Source organism: Hemibagrus wyckioides, linkage group LG13, assembly GCF_019097595.1.
Source record: "Hemibagrus wyckioides isolate EC202008001 linkage group LG13, SWU_Hwy_1.0, whole genome shotgun sequence".
Taxonomy (NCBI): Eukaryota; Metazoa; Chordata; class Actinopteri; order Siluriformes; family Bagridae; genus Hemibagrus; species Hemibagrus wyckioides.
This window is the reverse complement of record NC_080722.1, coordinates 2,217,501-2,230,000: the sequence shown is the minus strand read 5'-3', so window position 1 is coordinate 2,230,000 and position 12,500 is coordinate 2,217,501. Positions and strand designations below refer to the sequence as shown.

The 12,500-nt window shown below is 39.5% G+C and overlaps 1 protein-coding gene across 1 annotated transcript; it reads left to right on the top strand.

Annotated features, from left to right (window-relative positions):
* Window positions 1-8,164: 8,164 nt before the first annotated feature.
* Window positions 8,165-12,393, top strand: LOC131363878 (homeobox protein HMX3-A-like). The gene is made up of 2 exons (XM_058406834.1): window positions 8,165-8,718; window positions 11,154-12,393. Exons 1-2 carry the CDS (start codon window positions 8,463-8,465, stop codon window positions 11,768-11,770), a joined length of 873 nt encoding a protein of 290 aa, XP_058262817.1. The 5' UTR covers window positions 8,165-8,462; the 3' UTR covers window positions 11,771-12,393.
* The last annotated feature ends 107 nt before the right edge of the window (window positions 12,394-12,500 follow it).

Genomic DNA, 12,500 nt, shown 5'->3' with positions numbered 1-12,500 from the left:
TATTATTATCTGTTATCACTTTTATTTTCATTTTAATTATTATTTTTATTTTTACTATTATTATTTCTCTTATTATTTTATTATTACTACTATTATTATTATCATTTTTATGATTGCTATTATTATTATTACTATTATTATTACTTTTATTATCATTTTAATTATCATTTTTATTTTTGCTATTATTATTATTATTATTATTATTATTATTATTATTATTATTATTATTAGTGTGTTAAATATAAATATCAGTAGCAAGTCTCTCTTGGCTCTTTGTCCTTGTTCCTCTTTCTCTGATTTGCACCTGTTGGACCTCATGAGCTTATTCACTTCATCTGATTCCCATTTAGATGAGATCCTCCTGAAAGCTTGTAGGAGTGTGTGTGTGTGTGTGTGTTAAACTGCTTCATTCAGGCTCCTGTTTGCACTCTCGCGCTGCACAAAACAAATCATTACCATTTGAAAAGCAACGAGGAATTAATTTGGCGACCGCCCGTGGCATATTAGGGGCCACAGGAGGCGTGTGTGTGTTCTGATATCTTGATGGAGACCAAAAGTCCCCACAAGTGTAGGAATATCGGATGAATTGAAATTTGTAAGGAAGAACAAGAACTGCAGCTTTTATTTAAAAGGCTATGGCGTGTGTGTGTGTGTGTGTGTGATGTGTGTGTGTGTGTGTGTGTGTGTGTGTAGGATATCACTCCTTGGAAAGTGTAGCTATAGTAACCATTCTGCTCTCCATCATTTCAGGGCTTTAAAGAGGGCGTCATTAATTTTGCAGCTTGTCCACGGACCGCCGCACGAGCCGAGTGAAAAGGAGTGTGAGAAAGAGAGAGAGAGAGAGAGAGAGAGAGAGAGAGAATAAAGGATTAAGGGATTAGGGTTTTTTTTCTCCTCCCCTTGTCCTCTGGCCACTCGACTCGCTAAGCTAACACACACCATGGCCAGGCTTAATGAGTGTAATTGCTGGCTTTGATGAAAACAGTATTATCCAGATCACACTTTAATCGCACAAACACACTGTCCCACCTCCTGCCCCTCCCCTCTCCTAATCCCTCCCCTCCCCTCCACCCCTCTCCTTCCCCCTCTCAGAGTTCACACTTGGCCACCGAGCCCCTGATTACGCCGAGAACAAGTGTGTGTTAGTTAAAGAGATCTGACTCCAGTCCTGTTCTTCTGCGTTAATAATAAATCCACCAACACTTCAAACACTGCACCTCTGTTTATTCTTTACTTTATATGTACTGGTCATCTTCGGTCAGTGTTTTGGAAATGCTCATTCTGAACATTTTTTAAACAGGAAATCCTTCACACTGGGCTTTTCAACAGTAAACAAACCCGCTGTTCAGTTTATCAGAACCCGAACGTCAGGCGTGACAGAGCGACACATTACAGCTGTGAGTTATAGCGGGTGATTTGTGACCTTTGACCTTTCATCGATCCAGCCTCCACGGGTGAGCGTGTGCGGCGCGGCCTGTGCAGCCGCTCGGCAGAGCTAGTTAGCGGTGTAGCCCTGAGCTATTGATTAGAGATGATGTGCTGATGATGGCTGTGCTAAACCTCCATCCATTACACCCACAGCACTGAAGGCCAAGGGCTCAGAGTTCAACACCAAACACCAGCCACATGGACATCTGCTCACTCAGGGCTTTTACTGAGCAGGAGGAAGTTCTCTACTGAGTTTACAATTGTGTTTGTTGAGATGTTGGGGATTGATGGAGAAGCTAGAGAGAGAGCACTGGGGTTTGATAGAGAAGCTGGAGAGAGTGATGGAGAACCTGGAGAGAGTGATGGAGATGCTGGGAAGCACGTTAGGGTTTGATGGAGAAGCTGGAGAGTATGATGAAGCTGGAGAGAGTGTTGGGGTATTATGGAGAAGCTGGAGAGAGTGTTGGGGTTTGATGGAGATGCTAGAGAGGATGATGGAGATGCTGGCGAGAGTGATGGAGATGCTGGAGAGAGAGTGATGGAGATGCTGGAGAGAGAGTGTTGGAGATGCTGGAGAGAGTGATGGAGATGCTGGAGAAAGTGATAGAAATGCTGGAGAGAGTGATGGAGGAGCTGGAGAGAGAGTGATGGGGTTTGATGGAGATGCTGGAGAGAGTGTTGGAGATGCTGGAGAGAGTGATGGAGATGCTGGAGAGAGAGTGATGGAGATGCTGGAGAGAGAGTGTTGGAGATGTTGGAGAGAGTGATGGAGATGCTGGAGAGAGTGATAGAAATTCTGGAGAGAGTGATGGAGGAGCTGGAGAGAGAATAATGGGGTTTAATGGAGAAGCTTTTTTTAACTGGATACAAAACACTGGATTATTGTTACAGATCTTTAAAAACAGGTTTAAAACCACACCAAGAGAAATCCACCACTGAGAAATCAATCCATTGAACTGCATGTGAGTCAAATTTACTGTTTTCCACAATAATCTCTCTCTCTTTCTCTCTCTCTCTTTCTTCCTCTCTCTCTCTCTCTCTCTCTCTCTCTTTCTCTCTTCCTTTCTCTCTCTCTCTCTCTCTCTCTCTCTCTCTCTCTTTCTTCCTCTCTCTCTCTCTCTCTCTCTCTCTCTCTCTCTCTCTCTCCCTCTCTCTCGCTCAGCTACACAAATCAATATCACTCGAGCGAGAGAGAGAGAGAAACTGCTCTGTGGTTTCTGATGCATTGCTCTTTGATTCTCAATTATATCTTATGACTTCATTTGTCTTCTGCTGCTAAACACAGTCGTGTTCAGTTTGCTTCAACTTATAGACAGCCTATAGCCTCCTGATTAGCATGTCGACATGTCATCATCATCATCATCATTATCATCATCATCACATGATCGCCTCAGTAGGCAGGGCTTCAGTAACACCAGCTGCATAAACATCAAATGGTGATGGTGAATGTTGGTGTGTGTGATGGTGAATATCGGTGTTTAATGGTGAATACTGAAGTGTGATGGTTTATGTTGGTGTGTGTGATGGTGAATGTTGGTGTTTAATGGTGAATATTGGCATGTTTGATGGTGAATGTTGGTGTGTGTGATGGTGAATGTTGGTGTGTGTGATGGTGAATGTTGGTGTTTAATGGTGAATATTGGCATGTTTGATGGTGAATGTTGGTGTGTGTGATGGTGAATGTTGGTGTGTGTGATGGTGAATATTGGCATGTTTGATGGTGAATGTTGGTGTGTGTGATGGTGAATGTTGGTGTGTGTGATGGTGAATGTTGGTGTTTGATGGTGAATGTTGGTGTGTGTGATGGTGAATGTTGGTGTTTAATGGTGAATATTGAAGTGTGATGGTTTATGTTGGTGTGTGTGATGGTAAATGTTGGTGTGTGTGATGGTGAATGTTGGTGTTTGATGGTGAATGTTGCTGTGTGTGATGGTGAATGTTGGTGTTTAATGGTGAATATTGAAGTGTGATGGTTTATGTTGGTGTGTGTGATGGTGAATGTTGATGTATGTGATGGTGAATGTTGGTGTTTGATGGTGAATGTTGGTGTGTGTGATGGTGAATGTTGGTCTTTGATGGTGCATGTTGGTGTGTGTGATGGTGAATGTTGGTGTTTAATGGTGAATATTGGCATGTTTGATGGTGAATGTTGGTGTGTGTGATGGTGAATGTTGGTGTGTGTGTGATGGTGAATGTTGGTGTTTGATGGTGAATGTTGGTGTGTGTGATGGTGAATGTTGGTGTTTGATGGTGAATGTTGGTGTGTGTGATGGTGAATGTTGGTCTTTGATGGTGAATGTTGGTGTGTGTGATGGTGAATGTTGGTGTTTAATGGTGAATATTGGCATGTTTGATGGTGAATGTTGGTGTGTGTGATGGTGAATGTTGGTGTTTGATGGTGAATGTTGGTGTGTGTGATGGTGAATGTTGGTGTTTAATGGTGAATATTGAAGTGTGATGGTTTATGTTGATGTGTGTGATGGTGAATATTGGTGTTTAATGGTGAATATTGGCATGTTTGATGGTGAATGTTGGTGTGTGTGATGGTGAATGTTGGTCTTTGATGGTGCATGTTGGTGTGTGTGATGGTGAATGTTGGTGTTTAATGGTGAATATTGGCATGTTTGATGGTGAATGTTGGTGTGTGTGATGGTGAATGTTGGTCTTTGATGGTGCATGTTGGTGTGTGTGATGGTGAATGTTGGTGTTTAATGGTGAATATTGAAGTGTGATGGTTTATGTTGGTGTGTGTGATGGTGAATGTTGGTGTATGTGATGGTGAATGTTGGTGTTTGATGGTGAATGTTGGTGTGTGTGATGGTGAATGTTGGTCTTTGATGGTGCATGTTGGTGTGTGTGATGGTGAATGTTGGTGTTTAATGGTGAATATTGAAGTGTGATGGTTTATGTTGGTGTGTGTGATGGTGAATGTTGGTGTGTGTGATGGTGAATGTTGGTGTATGTGATGGTGAATGTTGGTGTTTAACGGTGAATATTGAAGTGTGATGGTTTATGTTGGTGTCTTTGATGGTGAATGTTGGTCTTTGATGGTGAATGTTGGTGTGTGTGATGGTGAATGTTGGTGTGTGTGTGTGATGATGAATGTTGGTGTGTGTGTGTGATGGCGAATGTTGGTGTGTGTGATGGTGAATGTTGGTGTTTAATGGTGAATATTGAAGTGTGATGGTTTATGTTGGTGTCTTTGATGGTGCATGTTGGTGTGTGTGATGGTGAATGTTGGTCTTTGATGGTGAATGTTGGTGTGTGTGATGGTGAATGTTGGTGTGTGTGTGTGTGTGATGATGAATGTTGGTGTGTGTGTGTGATGGTGAATGTTGGTGTGTGTGATGGTGAATGTTGGTCTTTGGTGGTGAATGTTGGTGTCTGTGATGGTGAATGTTGGCGTGTGTGATGGTAAATGTTGGAGTTTAATGGTGAATACTGAAGTGTGATGGTTTATGTTGGTGTGTGTGATGGTGAATATTGGTGTGTGTGTTAAGGTTGAATGTTGATGTATGTGATGGTGAATGTTGATGTATGTGATGGTGAATGTAGGTCTTTGATGGTGAATGTTGGTGTGTGTGATGGTGGATGTTGGTCTTTGATGGTGCATGTTGGTGTGTGTGTGTGATGGTGAATGTTGGTGTGTGTGATGGTGAATCTTGGTGTGTGTGATGGTGAATGTTGGTGTGTGTGTGATGGTGAATGTTGGTGTGTGTGATGGTGAATGTTGGTGTGTGTGATGAATGTTGGTGTGTGTGATGGTGAATGTTGGTCTTTGATGGTGCATGTTGGTGTGTGTGTGTGTGATGGTGAATGTTGGTGTGTGTGATGGTGAATGTTGGTCTTTGATGGTGCATGTTGGTGTGTGTGTGTGTGATGGTGAATGTTGGTGTGTGTGATGGTGAATGTTGGTGTGTGTGATGGTGAATGTTGGTCTTTGATGGTGCATGTTGGTGTGTGTGTGTGTGATGGTGAATGTTGGTGTGTGTGATGGTGAATGTTGGTGTGTGTGATGGTGAATGTTGGTGTGTGTGTGTGTGTGTGTGATGGTGAATGTTGGTGTGTGTGATGGTGAATGTTGGTGTGTGTGATGGTGAATGTTGGTGTGTGTGATGGTGAATGTTGGTGTGTATGATGGTGAATGTTGGTGTGTGTGATGGCGAATGTTGGTGTCTGTGATGGTGAATGTTGGTGTGTGTGATGGTGAATGTTGGTGTTTAATGGTGAATGTTGGTGTTTAATGGTGAATGTTGGTGTGTGTGATGGTGAATGTTGGTGTTTAATGGTGAATGTTGGTCTTTGATGGTGAATGTTGGTGTGTGTGTGATGGTGAATGTTGGTGTTTAATGGTGAATGTTGGTCTTTGATGGTGAATGTTGGTGTGTGTGATGGTGAATGTTGGTATTTAATGGTGAATGTCAGTGTATGTAATGGTGAATGTTGGTGTGTGTGTGATGGTGAATGTTGGTGTTTAATGGTGAATGTTGGTGTGGGTGTGTGTGATGGTGAATGTCAGTGTATGTGATGGTGAATGTCGGTGTGTGTGTGATGGTGAATGTTGGTGTGTGTGTGATGGTGAATGTTGATGTGTGTGTGATGGTGAATGTTGGTGTTTAATGGTGAATGTTGGTGTGGGTGTGTGTGATGGTGAATGGTGGTTTGTGTGTGATGCTGAATGTTGGTGTGTGTGATCGTGAATGTTGGTGTGTTATGGTGTATTCTGATGAATGTGTTAAAAGCTCTATAACACAGGGTCTGGTGTCGTATGTGTGCTGAAGGTTATAATGCAAAGCACAGGCCAATACGTACAAACGTCAATACCGAGCTGATCTGTAGAGGATTTATGACCTATAAGAGCTCATAAAACAGAGTAGCAGCTATGAAGCAAGCAGCAGAAGTGCTTTTCCACTGGGCCATGAAATGAGGCTGGACTGGTGGTGGCTTCAGATATAATAATTCTTCAATAAGAGATAAATCTATAGCTGTGCATTTCACTGGTCAAGATGTGTTTCTTACGTTCTGCTGTTTGTTAGTGTTTTAGTTTTCTGAGCCATTTAAATCATAAACGGATGAGTTAATCAGGCGTCAACAAATAAAAACAAAAACGCCCATTTATTTGTTCATTATTATTTATTTGATTACAAATTGTGTTGTTTATTTACCCAGACAATGATTCTGATTAATATTATTATTTATTGTTGTCGTATTATTTTAAGGATAATAATCGTAATAATACTAATAATAATAAGAAGAAAAAGAATAAGTGTTTGTTACTTATTTCTACAATTAAAATTTGATTATTAAAAAATGAAGTAGATAAGATAACAAAAGGTATATTCAAAAATATGAATGAAAAATAAATTGAATTAAATATTCCATATATTCCAAATGTATTCAAAAATGTAAATTAAATATATAAAATAATGAAAAATGAATTAAATAAAATATTCTATATGTACAAAATGTATGCAGAATTTATTCAAAGTACAAAAAAGCAATAAATAAGCATAAAAAATAATGTGATTTGAAAATATGATATGATATGAAAATATGATTTTAGTAAAGCTAGGGAAAAGTTCGATTAAGTAATTTAAATAAACAAATAAATAAATAAATAAAACAATTAAATCGCTTATATTCATAAAAGATGAGATTATATCCTGAAATCCTACCTCTTGTGTTTTCCTGCGCAATAATGAACCAGCAGGTGGCGCTACTGCGCATGCTCAGTGTATCTCTCACGCTGAACGGCCAAATGGCGAAAATACAAAGTGTATTAAATCTATAACCGTGTAAAATATAAATATTTAATTAACCCCCGAGGAAGACTGTGGCTTTGTTGATTAATTAGGAAAATATATTTAAAGACCCAGTAGATTTCTCACCTCATTTCCATTCATAAATGACTAAATGTAACCTCGTGCTGCGGAGATGGCTCTTTATCTGCCAGTGTGTATGTTTAATATCTGCTTAAATGTGCTGTATATTAAACTGATAAAGGCTAGAGATGGGCTTCTCTGTCTCTGGTGTATCCAAACAAAAGCAAACAAGAATAAACACCAAATTAAATCAGATAAAAAAGAAATCAGAATATTTCTCTAGATTAGCATGCGTGATCGTGAATTTGTTTATTTATTCATTCATTCCTTCATTTTATTTTTTTATTTTTTTATTTTTATTTTTTTGGCCAAATTAACAGGTTTCAAAATGATTCGGATCATCTTTGACCTTTTTTTGAGCAAAAACATCTAAAACATTATCTTTATTGAATCATTCACTCGGCATCATCTTTAAGAACCTCATTCACCATGTCCGACTTCTAAACTTCTTTTTTATTATTATTAAAATGCAAGAAAATACATTTGAATGGGAAAGAATAAAACACTTTAAACGTGAAGTCTCTGCGCTGGAACCTGGAGCAGGGAGAAATAAAAGAAAGGCGAAGAAATAAATCAAAGAAATTGTAGCTTGGTTATTAATAATACATTTTATTGGCGTGTTAATGAGGGCGTTATAACGGCGGTCACGTGGTGTTTTGTAGCCCAGGGTGGCATCGTGTCTGTTTAGGATGTAGTCTAATTGCTGCTGACTAATTTGTAGTACAAGACCACTAACACACACACACACACACGCACACACACACACGCAGGGCGGAGCATCACATACACACGTCTCTCCTCCCTCCCTCTCTCTCTCTCTCTCTCTCTCTCTCTCAGCCATGTTATTTCTCCTTAAATCCCATTTGCCATTGTGCGCAGAGCTCAGTGTCCGCATTTAACTTGGATGACATTTTGATTTCATCATTATCCTCCAGACGCGTCCATTCATCATCTATCTATCTATCTATCTATCTATCTATCTATCTATCTATCTATCTATCTATCTATCTAGGATCTATTTCGAGGTGTTTTTTGCGTGCGTGAGGAATCTTAAGAAGCTTCTTAAAAGCTTGCTAAATATAAAAATACATAAATATTTGAATCTCGAGACGTTTCCGGTGGAGAGGACTGTGGTGTTTTTATGGTGATCCAATGGCCGAAACAACGCCGGAGACTCGCCCGTTTAAAGACTCTCCGTTCTCCATCAAAAACCTGCTGAACTGCGAGAGCAAGCCCACTCTGATCAAACCCAAAGCCATCATGACCTCCACCAAGGGACTGCTGGAGCACGGCTTCTCCCTGTCCCGAGTCGGGGACTTGACTTTTCCGCGGTTTGACTTGCCCGTGCAGAGGTTTGGATTAGCGGCTCACTGGTGGTACCCGTACGGACACTTACACAGAACTACAGGTGAGATTCTCAACACACACACACACACACTCTCTCTCTCTCTCTCTCTCTCTTTCCTTCCTTCCTTCCTTCCTTGTATCCACAAATATATGAAATGTTGTCCTGGCACGTGCTGTACCTTTAATCATCCTATTTATATAGAATCAAATTTTTTTTTACACTTTCTCAGAAAAAAAGAGTCATAACTAGTCAAATCTTTTCCTGGTCTTCTAAGCGCGTGCGTATTTTACCTGGACAAGTATACAAGTAGCTCTAAGTTATATTCCATAAAGCTACAAACATATATATATATATATATATATAATTCTGTCTCTTTGTATCATTAGAAAATAATTTAAGGCACAAAATCTTGAGAAGCAGCACTGATGTATTAAAGCGCTTGATATTAAAAGCTACTCTTTTTACATTGTAAGGGTGCTACATGCACGTGCCCAGGTGAATATTATATACAAAAGATAAAGGTACTTTCTTAGTCACGAGGGAAAGTACAGTTTAGTGCCTTGAAAGTCTAAATATTCTATGCAGACCTCAGAAAAACAAAAAAAACGGTACATTTTCATGTCGTTCAGAGAAAAATCCTTACCTATTGTATCTATATCCTTATCATCCACCGTTCACCTGGAAATGTCTATAAAGTGCTTTAAAAAAGATTTATTTTCATTATTTTACAGCGCAAAAGGTTTAGTTTTTAGCATCCAGCGGTTTAGTTTAGTATAAGAGCCGAGTCTTAGGTGTTGAATTCACTCTAAATTCATATTATGTAGTAATAAATTATTATTTCTTTAAAATAAATAAATAAATAAATAAATAGAGTATTTGTACATGGAAATTTATTTTTGAGAGATTCCAGTAACTCTGCAAAATCACGTGATCATAAATCTAAACATTTTAAGATATAACGTAGCCTCTATTACCGCGGTTGAATCAAGTTATTTTAATATAATAATTAATTAAAAATAATTAATTAAATAAATAAATAAATAAATAAATAAATAAATAAATAATAATAAAACCGTAAATACTTTACATGATCTCTACCACGTGCCTTTTATTTTTGCACGCGCAGATTGTCTTTGTCTCTGCAGTTTTCACACAAAAATATCGCGGTTGGATTAATTCGGTGATTAATTTAATTTCGCCTATAATAAATGATGCGCTAATTTATTGTCGGCCTTGTCAGAGATAACCAGGCGATATTAAACAGTCAGGACAAGACGTTAACACACACACACACACGCACACTCACGCGCGCCCGCGCATGCCGCCATAATTAACGGGGTTTGATTTGTTTTCTGTGGCTCGTCGTCATTTTTCGGAGATTTTCGTCACTACCTTTGTTCATTATGTCGCGCAGAGACGCTTTATGAGGTATAGCTTATGAGGTTTCATAAATATTTTTTCTTGTGTTGTGTTTTAATTCGTCCTAAAACAAATCAGTGATGGGTTTTTAAAAAAATATATGAAGTCAAATAAAAGTAGTTCAATTAACTAATTAATTAATTAATTACATTTTATTTTAGGAAATTTCGGTTTAGATGAATTCAGCGCTTCTCTGTTCATCTTACGATCAACATACACCACTCTTTTTTTCTTAAAATTAAACAACTAAATATATTATTTGATATATTTTTGAACAATAAATATATTTAAGATGTCTAATCCGTTATATTAGTGGGTATTAAATGCGATCAGGTTTAAGTGTGCTCACTGTAAGTGGACTATTTTTACAAATTAAATTCCACACAAAAAAATAAAATAAAAAACAACACTTCGATGGCGGCTGCATTGCAGTATGAGAAAAAGTATTTTCTTTAAATTCCTTTAGATTATTTCATTCCTTTAGATCGCTTATTGTTGAAGATTTCAAAAGATCCTGTATATAAAATTGCCTTTATTTTTTCCTGATCAGACATTAATCACAAAATCAAACACGTTTCCTGACTGAAATGAGAGAATTCAACTTTACTGCACTAGACGGAAACTTCTCCGTTTTCTCAATAATTTTTTTAAAACAAAGGTATGATTTTTTAAGGAACATTTCATGGAGCAGAACATCACTGACATATCCTACTGGACAATCTGTAGTCCGCAGTCAGAGTTAAAGATACAGACTGACCCTCACCCTGATGCTGGTTCAGCAGCACAGAAAGCGAGTTTGGTGGGTTTTTTTTATTTTGTAATTTATTTATTAAAACCCGTGAGAATGCAGAGTTCGGTTCGGTTCCTGTTTTTCTGAGTGTCGGGTTTTTCTCCAGGATCAGACTGGAGAAAGCTTCATGCTGTTTATTAGAGGAATAATTCATGGTTCAGGAACTTTCAGGGAAAAAAAGTTCCTGCTTTTCTGAAAGTACCTGTTAATAAAAATGCGTTGACGCGTGCCAAAGTGTGTGTGTGTGTGTGTTTAATAACATATTAATATGTGTGTGTTGTTACAGTGTCAGAGAGGCCGGCGGTCAGAGACTCATCCCCGGCGTCCGGTACAGACAGAGACTCACCGGAGCCGCGGCTCGCGTTAGAACCGGACGCCAAAGAGGACGAGGAAAGCAAAAGCGTGGATGAGATCCTGCTGGAGGAGAGCGACACGGACGAGCCGAAGAGGGACGACGCGCCGGAAGCGGCGAGCGCGGCGGCGGAGAGCTCGGACAAGCGGCCGCCGTGCCGGAAGAAGAAGACGCGCACGGTGTTCTCGCGCAGCCAGGTGTTCCAGCTCGAGTCCACCTTCGACGCCAAGCGCTACCTGAGCAGCGCCGAGCGCGCGTGCCTGGCCTCCAGCCTGCAGCTCACCGAGACTCAGGTGAAAATCTGGTTCCAGAACCGGCGCAATAAATGGAAGCGGCAGCTGGCGGCGGAGCTCGAGGCGGCCAGTCTGAGTCACACCGCCGCGCGCCGCATGGTCCCGGTGCCGGTGCTCTACCGCGAGGGCTCGGCCAGCGACACCAGCAGCGCCGCGTCCAGCCACGCCACAGCCGGCCAGCCTCTCCTCACTTTCCCACATCCGGTCTATTACCCACATCCGGTGGTCGCCGCCGTGCCGCTGCTCAGACCCGTATGAACTCCGCGCGCGCGTGCGCGCACACACACACACACACACCACTCTTAACACACTGCCTACATCCATGAACGATTTATAACGCGTCGTCATAGATAGTCATTTCTTAAAAACAGAAATGAATAAATAAATAAAATAAATAAAGGACGAAAAAAAACAATTGCCTGTATTGCTGAAAAAATCAGCTCTGCAGGGGCTGTTATTATTATTATTATTATTATTATTATTATTATTATTATTGTAGAATTGCCCATATCAAACAGGTGATGGATGCATTTCATTTCATATTTTTTCCTTTTTTACAAAAAAGTATATATATACATGTTTCTTATTAAAATTTGCCACATAACACACACACACACACACACACACACACAGTCAGTGTGCGGACAATCTCTGATGAACACCACCTGTCTTACACTTTTATACCAATGACTTCATCAAAACATCCTCATTTATTTTAGTCTTTTTACTTTTCTTTCTTTTTTTGAAGCCCGGTGTTCAGTGTATATATTTATATAAATATCTATATAAATATAAAGGGTGTTGTAAATATACATAACTCATGCTGGTGAGAAATGCAATGTTGTGAATATGGAAGAGATTTTGATATTGTATTGCTGTAATAAAACATCAAACTGGTTGAAAGAATTATTTTTTCCTGCATGTGTCAAATTATTCCGAGAATTATTTTTACAAACATGAGGCGGAAATCATTTAAAATGTGTCTGTT

Coding starts and splice junctions, on each gene's coding strand:
- LOC131363878 (XM_058406834.1), top strand. CDS start 8,463: ATGGCCGAAACAACGCCGGAGACTCGCCCGTTTAAAGACTCTCCGTTC. Junction 8,719..11,153: donor ACACTTACACAGAACTACAG/GTGAGATTCTCA, acceptor GTGTTGTTACAG/TGTCAGAGAGGCCGGCGGTC.